Source organism: Aquila chrysaetos, chromosome 16, assembly GCF_900496995.4.
Source record: "Aquila chrysaetos chrysaetos chromosome 16, bAquChr1.4, whole genome shotgun sequence".
Lineage (NCBI taxonomy): Eukaryota > Metazoa > Chordata > Aves > Accipitriformes > Accipitridae > Aquila > Aquila chrysaetos.
The window spans coordinates 6,694,083-6,717,318 of NC_044019.1; the positions used below are offsets into that span (position 1 = coordinate 6,694,083).

At 57.3% G+C, this 23,236-nt stretch overlaps 1 protein-coding gene across 4 annotated transcripts in view; it reads right to left on the minus strand.

Annotated features, from left to right (window-relative positions):
* NKAIN1 (sodium/potassium transporting ATPase interacting 1) overlaps positions 1-15,054 on the minus strand; it is a 38,998-nt gene extending 23,944 nt beyond the window's left edge. For 3 of the 4 annotated variants that reach the window (XR_003926973.1, XM_030039552.1, XM_030039551.1), the window contains exon 1: positions 14,948-15,050. Coding sequence is in view for 2 of the 4 variants with exons in the window: in XM_030039552.1 (XP_029895412.1) it covers positions 14,948-15,001 (54 nt within the window). In the remaining 2 variants the exon portion in view is untranslated. Of the gene's footprint in view, positions 1-13,517; positions 13,602-14,947 lie in introns of all 4 variants that reach the window. The other variant, XR_003926974.1, reaches the window with a different exon arrangement.
* Positions 15,055-23,236: the final 8,182 nt, after the last annotated feature.

The window sequence follows — 23,236 nt, forward strand, 5'->3', positions numbered from 1 at the left end:
AGAAAGCACATTAGCAGCATGGCCACTGAGAGGCTGAGAATTAATTAAAATGGAGCAAAAAACCCTAAAAAAAACCCTGAGCAAATGGGGAATTGCTCGGAGTAGGGGGATTTCTCCCTGCGAGTCTGGAGATGCCAAGCGGAGCCACATCCCTGACCCTGGCAGAGCATCACCGGCACCCAGACTGGCCGGCATCTCTTCCAGTGCCAGTTTGCCGGTGGGATGCAGTGACGAAGGGGACATCCCCCACCGCTCACCCAACCCCTTGTCCCGTGGTCAACAGGGCGAGGAAGAGCCTTGCAGGCTCTCGGTGCTCAATAATGATGGAGCCATCAACACACCGTAGGGGAGGACTGATCCTGCCCTGCGCCAGCTTTGTGGGGGAGCCAGGGCTTAGATCTGGGGCATCTTGAGCTTAAATTTGGGGGACCTTGGGCTTAAATTTAGGGGATTTGGGGCTTAAATTTGGGAGATCTTGGGCTTAAATTTGGGGGATCTTGGGCTTAGTTCTGGGAGATCTTGGGCTTAAATTTAGGGGATCTTGGGCTTAAATTTGGGGTGTGCACAGGTACGGCAAACAAGATGGGGAACCAGGAGAGATACAGGGAGCCTGACCCCCTAAATAACAAATTCTGCGGGTAAGGCACAGACAAACGCTGGGGCTGGACAAGGGTGGGGAGCGAGCAGGAGCCAGCTGCTCCAGGAAAAGCAGCTTTGGGCCATGGGAAAGAGGAGGAGTGGAACAACCTGGTCTCCAAAAATTTGCAAAAACCCACCAGATGCTGCGCTGGGTGGGACAGGATGGATCCTGGCTGAGAGGTCCCCATCAGCCCACAGTGGCCAAGCCCGTTTGGACAAGGATTAAGCCGCAGGCAATTTCGATGCTAATTCTCCCAGTTAAGTTCTTTAAGCCCAACATCTGCGAGAAGCAAGAGGTAATTTCCCCCGGATCTCAAACGGCGCCTCAAAGACGCCGTTAATATAATCCAATAGAGGGGAGAAATATATATATAAATATATATATATATATATATATATAAAAAATCCAATTTACTGACTTATTTAGTGACACCTTTCGTAATCAATTCTCCCAGGAAAGAAATACTGATTAAAGCCAAGCGCATTGCTATGGAAACCAGCAGTCCCTCCTCCCACGACCCGCAGGCTGGGAAGGAGAAAATCGGGTGAGGAAATCTGCCTGGTAACAACCCCGTTAATGAGCCAGGGAGCAAAAATAATCCCTCGGAGCGATGCCGCCGCGAAAGGAGCAGCCGGCGGCAGCCGGTGGGGAGGCGAAACTGCACGCGGCTCCCAAAATATTTATTTTTATGGGAGGGTAGAGCTGTTTTGGAGGAGGAGGGGATGCTCCTGCATCCTGGAGGGATGAAGGGGGCATCCGGAGGTGGTACCCAGGGGTGACTGGGTGCACCCACCAAGCCCTGCAAATGTGGGTGTTTCTTCCAGCACTTACCCAATTTTTTAACCTTAAAATACAGGATAAAACCACCCTGAGACATAGGTTTAAGAGATTCAGCTGCCACCAGCCTGTGAGGAGGTAGCTGCCAGCACAAAAGGGATTTATATGATAAACACTGCAGGTCTCCCTCTCCCTGGGGTGATCCCCCAACCCACAGGCAGCCACGACGCCTGGTGAGGGGCATCGCTGTCCGCTGCAGGCAGGGTTGTCATGCCTGCACTCATCCCTGGCTGAGCGAAACCCCTGTGGGCCAGTTTCTTGAAGAATTGGAGATTTATTCTGATTTCTACATTGAATAAAGGCCCTGGGCTCCTGGAGGGTTTGGGGGTCTCCTCCTGGCTGGATGTGTCCCTCACTCCAGCATCCTGCAAGGAGAAGATGCTTGAGGCACCCATCAGTGCTGGCGACGCAAGGATAAATCTTACCATGGGCTGAATATAAAAGCACCCATGCCATGTGAAGCAGCTGGGGCTGACAGCAAGTGGCACGGAAGGGACTTGCCTGTTTCCCCAAGCACCCGTGATGCTTTTTGGGGTGCTTTAAGGAGCAAAGGTCTGCACAGGATGTCATTAGCGCTGCTCATTGTCTATTGATGGATTTAATAACAATCCCACCCGGCATTTTCCTTAAATTCCCCCCATCACCATCACTGTCACCACGACTGGTGCTGGGAGTGGAGCCCCACTGCTCCGGCAATGGGACCACGGTCCAGCCCAGGGCTGTGATCCCACAGGACCAGAGCATCTGACTGCTGCCATCACCCCATCCACCAGCATCCCAGGACAATTGCAAACCTGAGTATCGGAGCTGGAGAGGCATCCAAAGGGATGCACTGTCCTAATAAAATCAGAAACCTGAATATTTTGAACAATTAATTTAGTGAAAGAGCCGGTGCTGTTAAACCCGCCGATACCTTTCCCATTCATCGCGGAGAGGATTTAATAATGCGCCTTAGCAAAGCGTGCTGTGACCACCAGCACATTATTAAACGTAGCGATTAGCGGCTGCCGCGGATGGGAGCTCATTAGAGACTTCTTAAACATCCATAAAAATTGCTTTTATTAATTGGTTCGTCGTCTTTTTATACCCACCGCGTTCAGGAGGGGTTTTTTTGGGTTGCATTTTACAAACCCCTTTGTTGCATGGTGGTGGATGGTGAGCTCCCGGGGCCGGATCCCTCCCAGTGCCCACCCTGGAGCCTTCCCGCTCCACTCGGCCGCATCCTTTAATGACAAGGCATGACACTGGGATGTTGTGATGGGTGACAACACCATGGCTGAGCGGGGAGGATGATGCTACCCCAAGCATCCCAAACCCTGCAGTGGGGCTGGCACAGTCATCAGTCCCCTGCATCCAACAGGGCTGTGAGCCCATCCCCCTGGCATCGAGGCCAGCTGCACATTGGGGAAACTGGGATTTCGCCTAAAACCCCATTTCTCCCCCCATAACCACATGCGATGGCTTTGCTGGCTGAGAGATGGGTGCTGCCCCCAACTTTTGCACCCACAGGGTGCTGACCCAAGCCATCCCCCCTTTTGGGTGCACCCGCAGGAGGGACAAGGATTTCCATCCCAAAATTTTTGGGGAAAAATGAGCCCAGCAGCAGCCATGGCCTGGACACAGGACTGGGGGGGACTCCTGGGGTCCCCATGTGGGACCCCCCATGGCCTGGACACAGGACTCGCACCACCTTCTGGGGTCCCCATATGGGTGGCCCCATAGGAAATGGGGCTCCAGGGCTCTCCCCATGTCCCCCTGCTCCATCTTCTCCTCTGCTGGGTGGCGGACACCAACCCCGCCATCGACCCCACTAACGAGGGTGCTGCTAATTGCCAGGCGGACGGTGAGCCCCTGCCCCATGTATAATTCAAGCCCCTTTGTTCAGGCTGGGTTTGCTTTGTCTGGCAAGTGCCGCCTCCCTGCGGGACCCCCGCCCCGACCCAGCCACCATGCAGCTCCTTCTTTGGGGAGGGCTTGATTAAAACTAATTAGGGCCTGGTGCTGCTGGGAGGTGGAAGGCGGTGTCATTAGCGGGGTCGGGGTCATTAGTGGGGTCAGCATCCCCCCCCGGCAGAGGAGAAGATGGAGCAGGGGGACACAGGGAAAGCCCTGGAGCCCCATTTCCTACAGGGGCACCCATGTGGGGACCCCAGGAGGTGGTGGGAGCATCAGTCCTGGGTCCAGGCCATGGGTGCTGCTGGGCTGGGTCTTCCCTCCAAATTTTGAGATGGAAATCCTCGTCTCTCCTGCGGGTGCACCCAAAAGGGGGAATGGTTTGGGGCAGCAGCACCCTGTGGGTGCTAAAGTTGGGGGCAGCACCCATCTCCTGGACAGTGGAGTGGGAGTGCTCATGGGCTGATGGGGAGGACCTGCACCCAATGGGACATAAACTGGCCCAAAATGGGTGAAGGTGTCCCTAAATACGGCCCCTGACACCCACCGGAGCCCCAGGTAGACACCCCAAATTTACTGCAGCATCGCTCGCCTGCACTTCCCGAACCAGCCGTCCTCAGCACCAAGCGCAGGCCTTGCCAGCACCCTGCCCATCACTGGTCCTGAGCTCAGCCCTGCAGCCCAGGGCCAAATCCAGGCTAGGCTTAATGGGCAGCAGCCTTGGGAGGGGCTGCCTTAAAATCTGGTGAGATGCAGCCCGAGGAAGGTTGGTGGCCCCAGGTATGGGACAGGGATGTGCTCCCCGCCACGCTGGAAGGGACTGTGGGGACCTGCCCCAGCTCACACCAGCCTCCGCTCGCCGTTACCCACACAACTGTTGAGCTTCAGGTGGGGAAAAGATTAAAAAATACATAAATAAAGACTTTAATAATCAATTGGTGTTTATCGAGCGGTTCATAACAATACCAGCCTGCTGCTGCCAAATGAAATCCTTGTTCGGAGCCACCGAGTCAGAGATATGATGCGAATTCCCAAGAGGGAATAAAACAAGTCTCGGCACTGATCCTGCTTGTGCTTCCCCGTCCCTCTGGGCTCTGCCCCGTGTCCCTCCCAGTGGAAAGGGGGGTGATATCCTGGGTGTCCCCCAGGAGCAAAGGGTGAGGGGACATGACCATGTCCAGCGCTGCAGTGGCAGAGCCGGGAGCCGGAGGGGATGGAGGCATGGCCAGGCTGGGCATGGGGACCCCCAGCCCTTGGGGACTGGCCCCACTCCCTGCGAGCTCCATGCGAGCTCCCTGCCCCACAGCATCATCCCCACAATGTCTCCACCAAAGCCTGGCTGTGGTACCCATGGCCACAGGGCTCCCAATGGCCGTGCTGCCATGCCAGGGGGATGCCACCACTGATACTACCCTCCAGCAAGCCCCCAGTACCATCTCCAGCCCTGGGGAGCAAACAAGACACCCCCAGACCCCCCTAAACCTCGCTGCACTCTGAGCACCCCACCAGCCCCTGTGCCAGCAGTCCCCAGCACCACCGCGGGGACACAATGCCAACCCTGTGCCACCCCAGTGCCCGTCACAGGACTCCTGCTGTGTCCCCCCACTCCCCGAGCAGAGGAAAAACTATGCCAGATGCTACAAAAAGGGGCCAGGAAAGGACAGTTTCGCCTGAGAGTCCCGGCAGCTGCCGAGGGGAATTGGCAACCGGCCGGTGATGGGCTGGAATTGGCGGCAGAGGAGGGGACAGGAGAGGACAGGAGCAGGGATGGTCCTGGAGGCACAGATGGGGACGCCGTGGCCCCGGGGCGGGTAAGGGGGACGGGGCTGGTTCCTGAGCCAAAACAGGGGAAAAAAGAGAAAATACAAATGGGAGCCTGCAAAGGGTTTGTGCAAAGCCACAGGGTGGGTGCCAGGTCCCTTCCCAGGGCTGGGGGACACGGTTCAAGGCAGCGGGGACCCCGGCTGAACCCCACGGCCACGGCCAGCACAGCCACACTGCCAGGCCTCCCGCAGCTCCTGGTCATTCCGTGGAGTGGAGGAGGAGGGGGAAGATGTGGTGGGGGGAGAGACCCCTGAGGGGGATGGGACAAGGACTTTCAGCTTGACGTTTCCAGGCAATAGCTGAGGACCACCATTAATCTGAGCCATTACTGCACAGAAGTAGAGAGCCGACAGGTTTTCCCATGGGGTCCTGTTAGCCTCAGCATCCCTTGCTGTGCTGCCTGAGCATCCTCCACTCCCACTCCGAGCATCCTCCATGCTCACCTCAAGCATCCTCCACTCCAACTGGAGCATCCTCCACTCTCACACCGAGCACCCTCCTCTTCCCTGGGACATTTCCTAGTTGGGACTTTGTACCTGGGTGTCCCTGCGGGATGGCACGAGTGTGCCCAGGGGACAAAGTGCCAGGCAGAGATGCACCACTCCAGTGACATGCCCACAGCTCCCTGCAACCCCCGAGCCCCACACCGGGATAGTCTCCGAGGCAGAGCCACACCACCCTCAGCCCTTTGGCTTCCCAAATGCCTTCCACCAAAGGTCTTTACATTTTCCTTCCCCATCAAGAGACAAAGGGAAGCAGAGCCACTCTGCACCAGCTCCTCTCCGGCTCCCTGGTGCCACGCTCCCGGTGTCCCCAGGACACAGGCTCTGCCCTGCGCACCTGTGGTGGGAAAGGGCTGCACTATCGATCCAGTTATCGGAAGAGACCAGAGTGACCCAGAGTGCTAATTAACCCTAATCAAGGTAATTAGCCTGAGAGCCAAGCAGCAGGCCAGCCCTCAGTTTGCTCCCTGCCTTGCCTCTGGTTGTGTCCCCTGTGTGTGACAGTGCAGCTGCGTCCATGGGCCAGGCACGGTGGCCATGTCCTCTGCTGAGATGTCCCAGTCTGGGCAGTGAGGATGACGAGCGTGCCAGGACACAGCCAGGCCGGGAGCCTGTGCCGGTGGCTTTGCAGTGCCATTGTCACCGCCAGCCCCACGGGGTGCCCGTGGGATGCTCAGTGCCGGGGGCTGCACCACGCCGCAGTGCCGCCTCCCCCAGTGTCCCCCCCAAGGGGACAGGTCCCCGTTGCCAGCTCAGAGCCAGGACACGGCACCACTCGTGCGCAGTGACCAACTTCCACACGCGCGTGTGATGAAGGGCTGCGTGGGAAGTCCCCTCTTTGGGTGATTCCCAAACTGTCCCTGTCATGGGCTGCAAACAGTCCCCAGCTCAGCTCGGGAGTCCCGCCAGCCCTGGGGGGATGCAGCCAGATTCACCGCAGCCCCCCAAATACTTATGTTTTCTCGCACGCTTTTGGACATCTGAGCAGCTCTGGGATGTTCCCCTCCAAACCCAAGCCGTGCTCTCCTGCATCCCTCCCTCGAAGCTCCTGCTTCCTAAGGCCTCCCAGGCACCACCGGGATGTGCCAAGCCCCCCAACACCCGTGCCGAGCCCCCCGATTCCCTGAGGGCTCCTGGGAGCCGATCCCTGATCGCGAAGGGAGGGCTGAGGGTGGTGGGAAGGATTTTGAGGGGGGGAATAGCCCTTGGAAAGCTCTGTGCTCCCACAGCTCGATCCCTGTCTGAGGACTACAGGGATGAGATGTTTGACTAGGGAGGAGTCCGGGCCTGATCCTGCACCCCCTTATGCAGCCACAGTCCCCTGGAGGGGTGGCAGCAGGTGGCCCCCAGCCAATGCAGGACCAACCTGCCATGGGTGCTCCTGGGGGACCTACTCAGGTTCCCGAGGGGCTGGTGGGACACCCCTCTTCCCCAGCCCACCCCGCGTTCCCCTCCAGGGCTCACAAAACACCGTTGGGAGGATTTTCTTGATTCATGTGTTGCCTCAAGCCACGAAGCGATGAAGGCCACGTGGGACCACGTGGGGACAGGAGTGACAGGGGCAGAAACTGCCCCAGCATTTCTGCGTAGGGTCCCCCCTCCAATGGGGTCCACCCTACAGCCCCCCTAAATACTTGTGTATGCTTTTGGGCATCAGAGCAGCCCAAACATACCCCTCGAAACCCACCCCATGACATCCTGCATCCCTCCCTCGAAGCTGGGGGGTTTCCTAAACCCCCCAGCATCACCAGGATGTGCCAAGCCCACCAAAACCCATGCCGAGCCCCCCAACTGCCTGCAGGCTCCCAGCAGCCGATCCCTGATGGGGAAGAAGGAAACATCACCCCAACGTGGGTCCCTGCGGTACCTCCTGCCCCAGTGCAGGGGCAACTGGCTGTAAAAATCACTGGAAAATAAGGCAAAATGTGCCAGCGTAGGACCCCCGTTGGGGCAGGGTGGGAGGGATGGCTGTGGCGCGGCCGCATCCTGACCCGCCGCTCCCATGTGGGTGCAGGCAAAGTAGCACTTGGGCAATTGGTTTTTTCTCCCCCAAATCTCCTTCTGCTGCAGAGTGAAAACCAAAGACGGGTGAAATTTCCCAGCCAAGCACATGGGAGCTGTTATTAATCTTATTAATAAACCACTCGGGGTTTAATGTCCTGTTTAAATATGACGGGGGCTGCTCTCTGCCAACTTTGCCTTTCCAGTTTTCCAGGCCGTTACGTACATATTTTGAAAATTGAAATAAAGAGCTGCTTTCAAATGAGGGGAAGAAAAAAAAACATGCCAAGGGGCGCACCCTGAGCTGCTCTGACCTTCTGAGCATCCCCCTGGGATTCAGGCAGAGTATTTTCTCCCCACTCAACCCCCAATGCTCCATCACTTCCAGCCAAAAACTGCTCCCAGCTCTATGCTGTGATGGGGACGAGGACATCCCCGGGCATCCCAGGAGGATGAGGGAGGGGGATACAGCCTGGACTGCCGGGATGAGAGGGGTCTGAAGCTGCCCGCCTACAGCTCGGCTTGGCCAGGTGCCGCAGCGATCAATACATAATAACCTGCATCTTGCCGGCCGGCGCTGGAGGAGCTGTTAAGACGTGCGGCCGGACTTGATGGGAACGTTAGGGTTTTGTGGGTCTTTCATCCCTGCCGTGTGCTCCCGGCCATTTTCTCCCCTTTCCATAAGTATATACCCAAGCCTCGGTACCCAGCGATGGCTGCAGCATCCCAAGGGGTCCCCAGCCCCCTGGAGGGAGGCGATGCTGGCAGGACCCCGCTCCCCGGGGTGATGCACAATGGCTGCCGGGTTACAAAGCCCTTTTCCAGCCCCAGAGCATCAGTGCAAAGCCGGGAGGATGCCGGTACCCCAGTGCCTGCACCCAGCATCCTCCCAACAGCCGTAACCAGTGCTGTATCGACATTTGTGGGTGAAGCAGGATCAGTGCAGGACTGGCAATGCGGCGGGCTTAGCGCCGGGTCCAAGTCCCAGAAAGGGACGTGGGTTTCCCATCAGGAAATTAATTTCTCTCCACAATGAGTTCTGAACTGTTTGAACCCCGAATCCTTCTCCCTGCTCAGTTATTCAGCCCCTCGAGGTCCTCCCTGTGCTTTCTCTCCAGAGAAACTGGGGGGAGAGGAGCCGACAGCTCCATTGCAGAGGGACAAAGTGGTGGGAGCCATCGGGCTGGGGGAGAGCATCCCTCGGGGCTCCAAGTCTGCAAACAAATAAAGCCACAAGGAGCTTGGCCGAGATGTTCATCGATCCACGAGCAGCGAGTTCCCGCAGCAAAACCAACCGGTTCACTGCCGATACACAACCCAGGGCACTCGGCACCTCCCAAGCATGTCCAATTGTCACCGGCACGGGGACGTCCCTGCTGTCCCCTGCATCCCCCGCACATGCATGGAGTCAACTGCCAGCATCAAGCCCGGGGCAAGCACTGGCCAAAGGCAGCAGGGAAAAGCCGTCACACCCAGAGGTAATTTCTTGCTGCGGTTAATCACCTTTGGGGCTAAAAAGCCGCTTTTCTCCCCCCAACCCACTCTCTTTGCCTTATTTCTCCTGCATTAAGGACTGTTGGTACTGGGAATCTCTTCCACCTCCCCGTCTTCCCTCGGACCAGCCACAGAGACTGAGCTTCTCAAGAGGCCGCTTTGCCGCATCTTCCAACCTCAGATCTCTCTTCCCGATCCCCTCCCGATGTCTTGGTGACGTATTTTGGGATGGGAGACCCAGCTGCCCCACGGGCTGGCAGGGATGTGGTACCGGGGGGCCTGTCTCTGACTCGCCCTGCGCCAAGCGGTGCTCACCATCCTCCCATTGGTCCACACGTTTTCTCCTGTGATGATTTTATTCCTTCTCTTCTTTCTATTACTGAAACGAGCATCATTGATTTTTTATAGCGCTAATTTTTTTCCTAACAGAAAGCCACCTGGGATTAAATCAAATTGCTTATCGGCATCTAAACACTATTATGGCAGCTCAGTCCCTTTCAGCAGCCAAACTTGTGAGCTCAATAAGAAACAAGATCAAGTTTGGCTGGACGAGATTCATTTTCCCAGACATCAATTAGGCCACTGGCTTTTAGGCTTTGCTGATCACATCGTGCATCAACCTTTCCTTCCCATGCTCTCACGGCTTCGGTGTTGGGCCAGGCTGTTTTCTGGCTCATCCTCTTTACTTTCTCTACAACCCAGCCCTCCGAGACATTTATTTTCCAGTCCCCATCGCTCCCAGCTCTGTTACAAACTGGCATGAATGATTTAGAGAGTTCTTCAACCGGTCTCGTTAATACTCTTGGGTGCACATTAGCTGGTCCTGCAAATTTAGACGTACTGCACTTTAATCGCGGTTTTAATTGCGAGCTGTAACGCTCTGCCTTCCCAAACGCGCACCAATAAACCTTTATAGCGGCCTGTCAAGCAAAGCTCTGCCTGTGAATAATGCGGATGCGCCAGAGGATGCACATCCACGCGGAGGTCTCGCCAGGCTGGCATGCTTCTCCATGGCCACCCGCACCCGTGGTCCCTCCTGTGGCTCTTGGGGTGGTCACCTGGGGAGGTGACAAGGTGGATTGGGGTTTTTCATGCCTCTAACACATACAGTTCCCACCTTGGGGCTGTCTCTGGATCCTCGACGCTGCCCATCCCCAGAGCATCCCCATTCCTCCCCGCCAGCACCCACCAGCCCACAGCATCCCCAGGCGCGGAGGCATCGCTGCACCCATCGTGTCCCATCCCGCGGAGCTGGGGTGCGGGGAAACGAGGGGCTCGCCATCCCTGATGTCTCCGTCAGCCCCCCCATTTCCATGGCAACCATGCAAATGTGAAAGCTTTCCATAATCATTAGGGAGCGGAGCCGAGCAGTACAAACAGTGACTGCAGTAGATTACATGCCTATTATGAACAGTCGCACCTTCTGAGCACTGGTAATTATACCTAATTGTGCATTTAATTGTGTAATTGAAAAACCCCATCCAGAGTTCAGCCTGGGCTCCTTTCCCCCTTCCCTGGCGGTGGGAAGGTGGCCGGGGGCAGCTCTGACCCCGCTGTCCTCGTGCCGGGGTTCGGGCACGATGGGAACCGTGCGAGGACAAAAGATGCTGGCAGATGTCAGAGGTGGCTGACTCTTGCAGGTGCCGGAGCCAGAGGGTTGGTGACCAAAAATGGGCAAATGAGGGCAGGAGGGGTGGTGGGGCTGGCAGGGGACAGCAGGGCCATGAGGCTCCCGAGGGTGCAGCGTGGTCCTGCTGGGGAAGGGGACGTCACACAGGGCTGGTGGGTGGTTGAGGCATGCAGGGGATGGCACCAGCCTCTCCCTTTGCCCATCCTTCGTTAAGCCAACCCCGTTAGCTCCTTCTCCAGGCTCGGTGATGGGAGGTTGCATCCCGGAGGCTCTCGGTGTGAACCCCACAGCTCGGGCAGGCAGGATGGGATGGACCCACGGCCCCTCTCCCTGCACCCCGACCCCAGGAGGCTGCAGGAGGAAGGATGCCAGTGCCGACGCAGCGTGGTACAGCATGGCATGGCACGGCATGGCACTGCACGACGCCAGCCTGGCAGGCTCCGGCAGGCTCAGTGGGGCGGGAGGTGCCAACCGAGCTTTGCTTTTCCAGCCAATTAAAGGAGAAGGAGAGAAACAAAGAAGGAAATGAAACCCTGGTTCAGAGCAACGCCGAGCTCTGCCAGGCAGAGATGGGAGTGCTGAGCATCTCCTGTCCCCACCCAGCTCTGGGGCGGGACCTGTATCCTACCCCCCAATGAGCCCCACGCTGCAGGGTGAGGCAATGGAGTCACCACTTTGGGACAGAGAAGGAGCCCACTCAAGCAAGCCTGCCCTGCGCCAGCGCCTGAGCCCCAGGGTACAGAATGGGACGGCCAAGGGGCGTGTGACAGCAGCCGGCCGGATCCAGCCAGACCTCAACTTCCAGCAGTCCACATCCCGATATCCCGTATCACTGCCTCTGAGGTTGGGTACACTGCCCCCCCCCCCCCCCCCCACGGCAGTGCAGCTGTCCCAATCTGCAGCTGACACCACTAGGCTTCAGAGTTAACAAGAGTCACGGCTTGTGGCTCTCACACCCCTGTGCCCATGCTGGCAGTGGCAAGCAGGGCAGCATCACCTCCGGGTTCATTTTCCACCCAACCACCTCAGTGGCTCTCGCCTTCGCATAAAGAAAAGATAGGTCCTCCCAACAACAATGGGCATCCCCAAGAAAGGTTTACTACGCCACCACAAACCCCCAGCCAGTTATTCAGTCTCCCAGATGATGGGGAGGACCAGCAAATAACTGAGAATTTTGATTTCATCCCACCTCATCAGCATAAATATCTCCCGGCAGCCCCTCTCAAGGTGGGGCAGAGCCGGTGGGCACCTGACAAGTGGATCCCTGGGGTTTTTCCAGAGAAAAAAACATAAACGGAAGCAAAATCTGGCGGGTGCTGCTTGTCCCCTGGGAATGGAGACACCCAGCGCTTGCAGCATCACCTCACCAAGCGGCGGAGAAGGAGCATGAAGGACATTTGGATGCTCCAAAGGGGCTGCCCAGGCTCCCCACTATGCCATGGCCTGAAAACCAGTTTCCCAAACTAGTTCAGGTGCAACTACTGCCCCGAGGTCTGGGCTGCGTGGGGTGGAGCAGGCAGGGCTCTGCCCGCACTGGGCAGGGCGTGTTGCCTCTCCAGACCTGCCTTATCCCACCCCAGCATGGGGGACCTTGCATGTGGACCTTGTACCCAGTGGGTGCCAGCAGTACCCTGGCACCCTGCAGCCACCACGAGCATCCCCCATGTCCAGGGGGGACAAAGGACCAGGGGCTCATCCCCCAGGGATCAGGTTGCAAATATTGGGGAAACCAACGGGGACATGAGAAGGTGCCCGCAGGGTCACAGCGGCACCCGGGGAGCCACAGGAAGGTGCCTGCGGGTAGGTGGCCTGGCAGCGAGGACCAGCCAGAGATGGTCCATCACCCCAGGGCAGGCTGCATCTCACCCACACTGCTTTGTTTAAGGGAAACTGAGGCACAGGCTAGCTGGTGAGGTTTAGGAAGCCAGCATGCTCGCTGGGTAGCCTCGCTGTTGGCACAAGCTGACCCTGCAGCAATGGGGCACGGCTTCCCGGGCAGTCCCAGAACACACCAGTCCATCCCCAGCCCCAGCGGCTGAGGGCACTGGGAGCACGGCTGTCACCCCCCACCCCCATAGTACAGAGGACCCAGAACGGGCATCAGGGCTACCTGGACGGGGGGGACACGTTCCCCACGGTGCCATCCCCATGTTGGGGGTGGCACAGAGCAGTTGAAGCAGAGCAGAGGAGCAGAGCTGGGGTCAGGCGTCATCCCGGCTCCCCATCGTCCCCTCCCAAACCTCAGCACCGCCTGGTCCACACACCCTGGCCATGCCACCTCAGGGATGAATATTGGCCTCGATCACCCAAGGGGACACCCTGATGGCACCCGCCACCTCCACTGCCCTGGGGTTGGCTCAGGCCAGGGCTGTGGGTGGGCACCCAGACCCCCCCCACCCCGGGCAGGGCACCCAGTGGCACCTTTTCGCCGTGGGGCGGTGTGGGTGCCACCGCTGCGGGATGGGGTGCTGGGGGTGGGGGACATCTCCCCATGGCTGGCGGGATGCACGCTGCTGCCTCTGGAGCTGGGAAGGAGCTTGGGAGAGCATCCCGCAGGCTGGGAGGGGATAAGCTGGAGTACGGGGTGAGCCTGGGGTGGAAAAGCCACCGGGAAGGGACAATTTTGGAGCCAAGCCTTTGGGGATGCCAGCAGCACCAGGACACACAGGGTGAGGGGTGGAGAGGAAAGCCTGACCTCAATCTGCAGCGCAAAGTTTCTCCGGGTGTGAGCAGGAGCTGCTCTCCCAGCCCGGGAGCTCGCGCCGATTCAGTTCTTCCCCTAAAATAAATAGATTAAAATCTCTTGGATCTGGGATATCTCAGGGAATAAATGCCAACAAACCTGTTTGGGAGCTGAGTGGTAAAAAAAAAGTGACCGAAGGCCAGGAAACTCCCGCACACCCAAAAAACACCCGTTGGATTTATTCTGAATAAGGGGGAAGGTGAGCGAAACGCAAAGCAAGACTTTACAGACCAAACCGGGCGGACAGCTGGGGACACGAGAGGCCATTCCCGCTGGGAATGGTGGGACTTCACCCCAGGGATAAGCCCACTGTGGCTCCACTCCCCGGGGTCCAGGACTGGCTTCGAAGCTTCTTGTGTCCCTCCCAGGGAAGCCTGGTCCCCCCCCTCTATCCAAAGGTAGGGACCCCTCCCCACTCGCTCCCTTCCAAAGGATGGAGAATGAACAAGAGCAATGCCGGGAAGAAAGTGCCTGTCAGCAGGATGCCACCATCATCTCCAGAGCAGATCCGGAGCCCGTTTCCATCGCTGCCTCCATCCACCCCATCACCCCCCCGATCCCCGGGGACATCACAGGCTGACCGCCACGCGTTTCGGCAATCCCCCCCTCATTTTCCTCGCCACGACGAGCCCCGGCATGGCCGTAGGGGCAAGTTGGAAGATGCTGATTCTCCGTTAACGAACCACCCAGCCGGGATAATTAATCGCAACCTCATCGGCACTGGTTTTAGCTGAAAACCCCCCGAATACCCCACGCGCTGCCTTCGCCTGCTCCTCTGTCAGCAGCCTGATGAAGATTGATTCAGAGGCGGCGGCAAGCGTGGCAACTAATTATTACGAAGACCGACAATCCTATTAAAATTAAACCTCTCCCTTCTCTCTGCCCGCAACATCCCAGCGTCCCCCGGCCGCGGGCAGACGGGTCCCGCTCGAAAGCAGGAGAGTTTACAAAGTGCTGGCAGCGGCTCCAAGTTTCCCTCTTGCCCCGACTCAGGGGACCAGCACCCCAAGAAACATCCTTGGAGTCACCAGGATGGGAGACCACCAGTGGGAGCGAACTCAGAGGGAAGAGACTGCAGTTGGGAACAAAGCTCACACCTGCTGGAGACACATCCCCAGGCGCTGACAGCACAGGGAACTGGTTGGCATCCATCTCCCCAGCCTCAACTCCAGCCAGCGCTGGATTGAGGTAGGGGACGAGGGTGGCATTCGGTCCTCCTGGATTATTATTTTTTCTTTTTCTTTTTTTTTTTTTTTTTGGGTGGCAGTGAAGCATCCCCAAGCAAGGTCACCGCCGAGACAGAGTGGGTAGCGGTGACAGCCAACATTTCGCACAAAGCACAACCCGGCATGCTGATGAGCGCGGACGGCCCCTCGCCTTACCAGCTGCAGGCAGCAGAATCCGACCAGCGTACATCTCCCATTGCATCTCCCCATGGTTTCCCAGCCGGAGCCTCGGATTTCCCCCACCGTGGCCTCGCGTCGCCGTCCTCCAGCTCCTCACCAGCCTCCCCTTCGCCAGCAGAGCCGCCACCCGGGGAGCATCAGGGGGGCACCAGCAACATGTCCCGCTCTCCAGCCTCCGGCCAGCCCCAGTACTTTCTTCACAGCAGCCCTGCCGTCTCCCGCATCCTGCCAGGTTAGCACAGAGGCGGGCTGGGCTCAGAAAGGGGCATCGCCTCCCTTCTCCGCCTTCCCCCCGCTCCAAGCCCCGCTCCCCCCGAGCCCGCTACAGCCCCATCCCCCGGTGCAGGGACCCCGGGGCCGCGCACACCTCGCCATCCATCCCCGGGGCGCGCAGGTTTGCGCGGAGCCCGCCCGGCCCCTCTATTGTCTCTCCCGCACAGCCGCGCTCCGCGCCCCGGGGGCGGGCGGGGAGGAGGCGGCGGGTGGGGTCGGGGGCGCGCCGGGCAGGGCGGGCCGCGGCCGCCGGAACAAGGCGAGACGCGCTCCCGGCGGAGCCCGGCGGGCGGCGCGGCCGGGCGGGGGGGAGGCGAGGCCGGGCACGCCAGAGCCACGCCGAGCCCTTGGCGGCTTCCGGGGGCGCGGGGCAGCGCGGCCCCCTCGCCGCAGCCGGCGGCAGGCGCGGCTCCTGGTCGTGCCCGCCTTTCGTTATCGTCGGTGTTTGTCTTTTTAATCGCAGATTTTTTTTTTTTTTTTTTCCCCTCCGGAGCCAGGTGGGGCTGGGTTAAATCCCGGCGGTTTGCAAATGCAAAGGGCTGGTGAGCTGCTGCCCTCCCCCTTCCTTCGGCCCTGCGGCCCTTGGGTGTTGCCTGGACCCGCAGCACAGGGACCTCGCAGCCACCTCCTCTGGGGGCGTCCCTGGGGTGGCCCTGCCAGGGCAGCAGCTGGGTTTGCAGGGAGCACAGATGGCCCAGCCCTGGGAGGAAAGCCCACAAGATGACCCTGCAGAGCCCTGCTCCACAGCCCAGCACACGTGGCTCCAGAGCCGGGAGCGACCGCTGGCTGGAGGCAAGAGAGCACCCAGCCGTCCGGCTTTGGGTCTCTGCTCCTGGAGGGCTCGCAGGCTCAAATCCAGCAGGTCTGGACAAGGAGGTGGGTGCAGGCAGAGCTGGCAGGGTATGGCCCTTAACCGCCACCCACCCAGCTCGCCTTTGTTCTTTTTTCATAGCACACCTTCAGGGGGATTGGAGAGTGCACATCTGCCAAGGAATAACTGGGATGCTGCTTTTCCAGTGCTTTAGAAACCTCCTTCTGAAATGCCACCCAGCAGAAGGACTTGGGAAGAGTTCGCTGCTTTTCAGTTCTATGATTTCTTAATCCTCAGTCCTGATTTTTATAAGGAAGCATCTCCTAAACAAGCCCCACACACTCCTAGGTGTCAGAGCAGCTCTGCAGGGGATCCGAGGGGCTGCAACATTACAGATGTGTTTGTGTGCAAGTGTCGGTCTGGCCATGGTCTAACCTGGCCCATCCAAGCTTGCAGGGGCCCAGCCAGACCACACGTCCCCATGCACTGCTGGGACCAACCTACAGCACCTGCCACACCTGGAGCTTTTCCTTCATCCTCCGTGGTGGGAATTTCTCTCCCTCCCAGCTGTTCTGTGCTCCCAGGAGTGTTTCGGGAGGCCCGCGCATGGCTGAAGGACAGGGCTTTGCAGCAAACGCTTCCATGAATGCAAAAACCATGCCGCAAAAATGCAGTGGGTTCACCAAGCAATCCTCTTAACCAGGGGTCCTGGGAGGGGTGGTTGAACCCAGACTGAGCCAGTGGGTGTTTGAAACACAGGGACCTCTGCATTTATTCCACGCTATCTCAGGCTGGTTAAGTGAGTGCACAGTGAGCTGCAACCTCCACCAGCCCTGCGTACACCCACGCCTTGCCATGCAGGCTGCCGAGGATCCCACCCATGGACCTGGCCCCCTTGTGACACCCCCACTGCAGGCTTGACTCCATCACCCCCAGTGTTGCTGGCTCCATCATCTCCAGGTCCTCACCAAGAGCCTGAGAGAGGTCCCAGCACCCTCATCCCATGGGGAGAGGTGTCCCAGGCTCCTAGGGGTTATCTGGGTGCATAAGGCAGGGCGACCAGACCCATCTCCAGGATCGAGCTTGTGGGTTCCTCTAGGGTTTGAGCACAGCAGAAATCTGGACCAGAGGGACTGGTTTCACCCCATGGGTCGAAAAAAGATGAGGACCCAACCGCCCCATAGCATCTCCTTGGCAATGGCCAGGCAAATCTGCTCAGTTCAACTCTCCCCATCAGCTCCAAAAAATACCAGAGAAAGGCAAATCACCCTGATGTACAATTATGAAAACCAATACAATGGAGCCGAGATCCTGCCTGGCTCTCGACCAGGTGGAGTTTCGGGAGGAATCAATTTTAGATTAAAAAAGGTCAATATAGCATGTCAAGGCACTTCCCTAGAAGGCAAGGAGATAACTTCATTTGTGAGCGGGTGGGAAACAAGCCCAACATTTTGTCTTTGGCTCCGCTCATAACCCACCACCCTCCAGACCCCACAACCCTTGGCTTTTTTTTTTTTTCCCCCCAAGAAAAAAACCTGATGACCAAAATTACAGAGGAAATATTAGGAGGAAATTAAATCGGGGTCATGTTATTCATTCATGGGGATGTGAAGATATGTGCTTTGATGTGCACCCAGAGCTGCCACCAAGCCCTGGCAGGCCTCGGTTTCCCCAACACCCATTGCGATGGTGATGCCAGAGCCTCATCCCAAATAATGCATCCCTGCCCTCCAGGAGCCTGGGTATGGCATTGGTCCCCATCCTGGCCCTTTGGGATGGAGATGGGAGAGAAGCCGTCTCCCCCTGGGGCTGAGCCTCCGCTTCACTGCCACCCTACATCCCATGGGGGGGGATGACAGGAGATGTCCCCCATGGCCACTGCGGAGGTCACCAGCCACGGGGACATCCTCAAGCCTGGAGTTAGCACAGCTGCCGGTGACCTCTCTACTCACCCAGGGGCTCTGGCAGCCCCCCGGGACCGGCAGCGGGGCTGAATCTGGCCCGGCCAAGCCCTCCATCCCTGGGGCAGGAGGAGCCAGGTGAGATCGCTTCCCTGGGTACACAAAATCATCTTCTTCCACCAAAAAGGGGTGTTTTAAGTAAAACAAAGCCTGGATCCTTATGCCAGCGAGAGATCTCTCTACTAGGGGTATAAACAGAACACATGGAAATAGAGGTTTTTCACTAAACTGGTTTTTTTACCCAAAAATGTCTATTTTTTGCTCAAGAAAACCAACACAGGGATTTTATTTATTTATTTATTCATTTTTTTTCCCTTTTTTTCCCCTCAAAAAATTCTAGAGCAGAAAGAAATCACACCACCAGCAGCTTTTGCTCCCCTTCCCCAGCTGAAGGCAGGGATGTGCCATGGAGAGCTGCACTCCTGCTGGGACACCAGGACTTTGGGCACTTGTATCCATCACCAGATTTATTCAGTGTTTCCAAACAGAGCCAAAAAATAAAATATGACTCCCCAGGATGAGCATCAGCAACGCTCCCAATACAGCCAGCAAATAGTTATTTGGGGGAAGAAGGAGGTGCAAAGCTGCTGCAGGGCAAGCCAGGCTGGGGATGCTGTTTGCTGCCTTAAAAAAGGCAAAACCAGGAAAAAAAGGTGGTTTTTAGGTTAATAGAAAACACCCAGGGGACATCACAGTTTTGCAGCCCCAAGCCCTAGCATTGGAGTTGGCTTTTTTTTTTCCCCTTCTTTTCCTCATGGGCTCTTGGGGTTGATTTTTTTTTCCTTCTTTTGGGCTGAAACCACTGTCCAGGCTTGGTGATGATTCAGAATGTGAATTCTGGGGGCAAATTTATACCGGATCTCTACTCAGGGATGTCCTTGGTAGAGGCCAGTGGGGATGTGCCAGCCCATGGGAGCTGCTGCGGAGACAAAGCCAAGGGGGCTGGTGAGCATCTGTCACCCACTCAGGCAGTAATTAATGGCACTAAGTCATCAGAACAAGACAAAATGATGATTTTTGGCATGTTTATTGGCAAAGAAATCTTTGAAGGGGCCCCATCTATCTGCGTTACGGTGATGGGGAAAAGATATTTATTCCAACGCACTGTGTAAATCAGTGTGGGATAAACACATGCAAAGCATTGGCACAGGTCACGTGTAATTAAGCCAGGCGGGTAATTCCCCTTAACGGGGAGCAGGGATGGGGTTTGTGCCTAGCTCAGGTTAAATCCCTCCAGAGGCTGATGGGTGGCTGGATTTGGGGTGAAGACCCATGATACGCACACCTTCGCTGCTCAAGGGATGAAGGTCTCCAGGATTCATGCTAATAAGCCCCTAATTAACCAGTGGCCGGAGTGGCAGAGCAGCCCTGTCAAGGCGAGGGAGAAGGTGACGAGGTGCAGCCCAGCACCTTGTGATGGGGCAGCCAAGCTGGAGCCGGTAGCGGGGATGGACACGGCTCCTCAGGGCTGTGCTGGGACAGAGCGGCCTGGGGACAGGGACATCCCGGTCCCAGGGTCAGGGGTGCTCCGGCTCTGGGGTCAGGATTGCTCCATCCCTGGGGTCAGGATTGCTTCAGTCCTGGGGTCAGGGATGCTCCATCCCCAGGGTCAGGGACAATCCATACCTGGGATGAGGGGTGCTCTCTGTGATGGGGAGCCCAAATCTGGGTGGGCATCAGGCTCGTGCTAAGGGTGCCGGACACCAGCCCACACCCAGCACCTCTGGTGCTGGCCTTGACCCTGAACCCATCCTTCCTCGCTTCTCCTGGGAACAGCCCCAAACCCCAGCGATTCAGAGCCCCGAGGGACACCTCGTGTCACCCCACGCAGGGCATCCTCCACCCACCCAGCCCCGCAGGGACCAAGGGAAGGGCCGCGACAGAGCAAACCAAACCGAAGCGACTTCCCCAACCACCTCCAGCAATAAACACACATCTATTTAACCAACCTTTTCCCAATTTTAACATAATTAGCCATCAGTCTGCCAATCAATGTCAGCTCCCACGGATCACCGTTAATGGATCGCTGTTCAGCTGGCTGTTATTGAATCGATATAGAAATTAAAATGCATTCACGCCATTCTTTCTCAGCTGTCATCTTATCTCGGTGTCTAGCAAAAAGCGCGGCAGATTACAGAATCCATCATCATTTAGCCTTTGTAGCTCACAAAATTCATAATTAACAACAAATTTCTATTCACTTGCTCATGTAATTTAATTAGTTTTCCATTAAATAGAGACTAAATATCATCTAATCCCCCAACAGAGCAAATAATTGTTTTCCATTCTTTTAGAAATTATCACTTGCTTATTGTAACTATCAAAATTCATTAGAAGCCTTGGAGCAGCAGTGGGAAAAGGTGGGAAAAGCGCTGGAGGAAGGATAGGGAGGTAATTAGAGGGGGTGGCAGGGCCAGGGCTGCCCTTGGCTGAGCCGGGACCTCCTGGTGATACCCCTGTTGTGCCCAGCATAGGGATCACCAGCACCCAGCGCAGGATCCCACCTGCTGCACCATGCCCGAGTGCTGTGGGTACCGCATCTGCCTCCAGCCGGGATCACTTGCTGATGCTGGCATTGCCGAAGGGTCAAGGACCAGGATGGGGATGAGGATGGGGATGGGGACAACCACGCAGGACCATGTCAGGGGGTCACTGTCAGCCCCCCCAGTACCTACCAAAAGGCCGGGAAGCAGCCGGCAGCCCCCGCCACAGCAGCTCTATTGCACAGAGGCAATAGATCTGGATCCCGGGAAAGATTTAATTTATAGTGGAAGTCTCTCAAGCAAATACCTCCCTTGGAGGAATAAACCTGTTTAAAAAAACAATTTTCTCTGCGCTTGGATTATGCCTTTAACGGTTTGCTGCTGTGATGCCCTGGAGCTGGCACGGCTCCGGCATTGGACAAGAGCCAAGAGGGGCCCACACTCACCAGGGTGCAGCCTTTCATGGGAGGAAACCAGCCCCTGGGGCTGCCCGGCCCCAAATCCCCCTGGATGCTCTGCTGCCCAGTGTGGGGCATCGCCCTGTCCCCAAAGCGGGGTGGCAGTGCTGGACCTGGCAGTGTCCGTGGTGGGGTGCATGGGTACATGTGGGTGCACGTATGCCTGTGCACCTGCACGCGGCTGTGAGTGGGCATGTATATGTGCATGTTTGCACCTGTGTGCATGTGAGTGCATTTGTATGCGCACGTGCATGCATGTGTGTGTGTATGCATGTGCACATGTGTGCTTGGGTGTACGTGCATGTGTGTGCATGCATGTATGTACATGTATGTACACGCAGGGTGCAACCTTGCAGTACTCACTTTGCACAGCAAGGATTTGCCATGGTCCTGTGCCAGCCAGCCCTGCCGTGGGTGCCAGCCTCCCATGGTGGATGCCTGGCTCTCCCAGTAGCCCCCATGGCCTGGCAGCGAGCCCAGGGGAAGGCTGAGCCCAGGGGAAGGTGGCACGGGGCCAGCTGTGCTCACCGATGCCCAGTGGGGCTCTGCAGAGCATTAAACCTGCTGAGCTCCAAGTATCTCCCTGTAGCAAATTGCATTAAATCCACAAATTGTCCTGACAGCGCCGTTGTTACGATCCACTGAACACATGTCCCCTTAAGAGCAGGTAGGTGCTTCTCCTAAATCAGCTTTCAGCTCTCCCCAGGGGCTGGGACGTCGGCACATGGTCCAATCCGTCACCAACACAGGCAGGTGGGCATCGATCCAGCCCTAATTGCAGACATTAATTGGCAGCGGTAACTCAGAGCTGCCCCTGTCCGTGTCTCCCTCCTCACCCTCCACTGGTATCGAATACTTATTTGATCCACAGGTTCCCTGGAGCTGGGGAACAGAGATTTCTCTCACAGCACTGGGATGGGCACAAGGACCTGCCGGGGAAGCTGGGCTGGGTGCTCACTGCTGCGGCGAGTTTGCTAGTGCTCAGGTGCCAGCAGTGCATTCAGCAGGGAGATGCCCTCAAAGCAAACCATCCGCCTGCCCCGGTGCCTGGCTCGATGTGCCCGGCTGCTCCCTCGGGGCTGGGGGATTTAGTGTTAATCCGGATCATTTACCCGATCTGGGTCATGGCTCCACGGACATCCGCGCCGACGCTTGCCCGTGGGTGGGGTGCGGATCCATCCAGCCCCCACTGCCCGACGCTGGGAGCTTCCAGCTGCCGTGTGTTCTGCATGGGACCCCCAGGCTCTGTGGGACCCTGGGCACAGCAACCCCTGCCCAACAAAACCCTCCAGGACTCAGGGCAGGGGGAGAGAGACGCCCCTCCCTTATTTCCCTGCAGATTCCTGGGTTGGGAATTAGGAAAAAAAACCAAACCTTTTTTTCTTCTTTTAAACAAGCAAGATTCAGTAAACTGCAGGGTTATCCTGGCATCGCTGGCTCAGGCCCAAGAGTCTCTCTTCCCTCTGACACTTGGGCATATATTCAAACAAAACCATAAACCCTCGAGGATTGTAACAGGGTCTAATTAAGCACTAAATCCATGTGCCGGCACCCTCCTTGCCCAACAGCCCTCAGTGAGGGGACAGAGGCATGGTGTTGGTGCCTGGGCGCAGGGCTCCTGCTCCAGTGGCCCCAGGGAGGTCGGTCCTGAATCGTGGCGCTCCTGGCTGGAGTCCCAGCTCTTATTTACATGTGTTTCAGGGCACGTTATTTAATACTCTGCAGAGTTAAAAATAAATCTTCCCCCTGTCTCCAGCTCTCTCCGCCCACCTCTTCAGCTGAAGGGTGATTTGTTTGCGTTCAGATACATTCATTCACCATGATCTGGCGATGGGTCTTCCTGTGTCTGCACCATCACCTCCCCGATGCCTGGCTCCAGCCGTGCACAGTTCCCCCTGCGGGGACAGATGGACAGGGACAACTGCAGCGTTCTCTCTGTTCCTGCGGGCTCCTGCCTGCCGTTCCTGGTGGGAGTTGGGGGGATGATGGGAGGTGGATGTCGGCAGCCAACGGGGACCAGACCTGTGCCGGTGAAGCTGATCTTCCCTAGATGTGAACCTGGAGCTCTGCTGAGTCTCAGCATTCAGATCTGATGCTTGAATCCATCATCCCATGGATGAGGAGGGTCAGTGAAGGAGGCACAGTTGGGGTCAATGGTTTCCTGACGGTTAAACCCATCCGTGCTCTCCAGCCCGTCCCTGTCTGCACCCAAAGTCACTTTGCAATGATTTAGGAACCACGAGCAGAGACCAGTTCTGCTCCAGCCCCAAGGGCTTCAA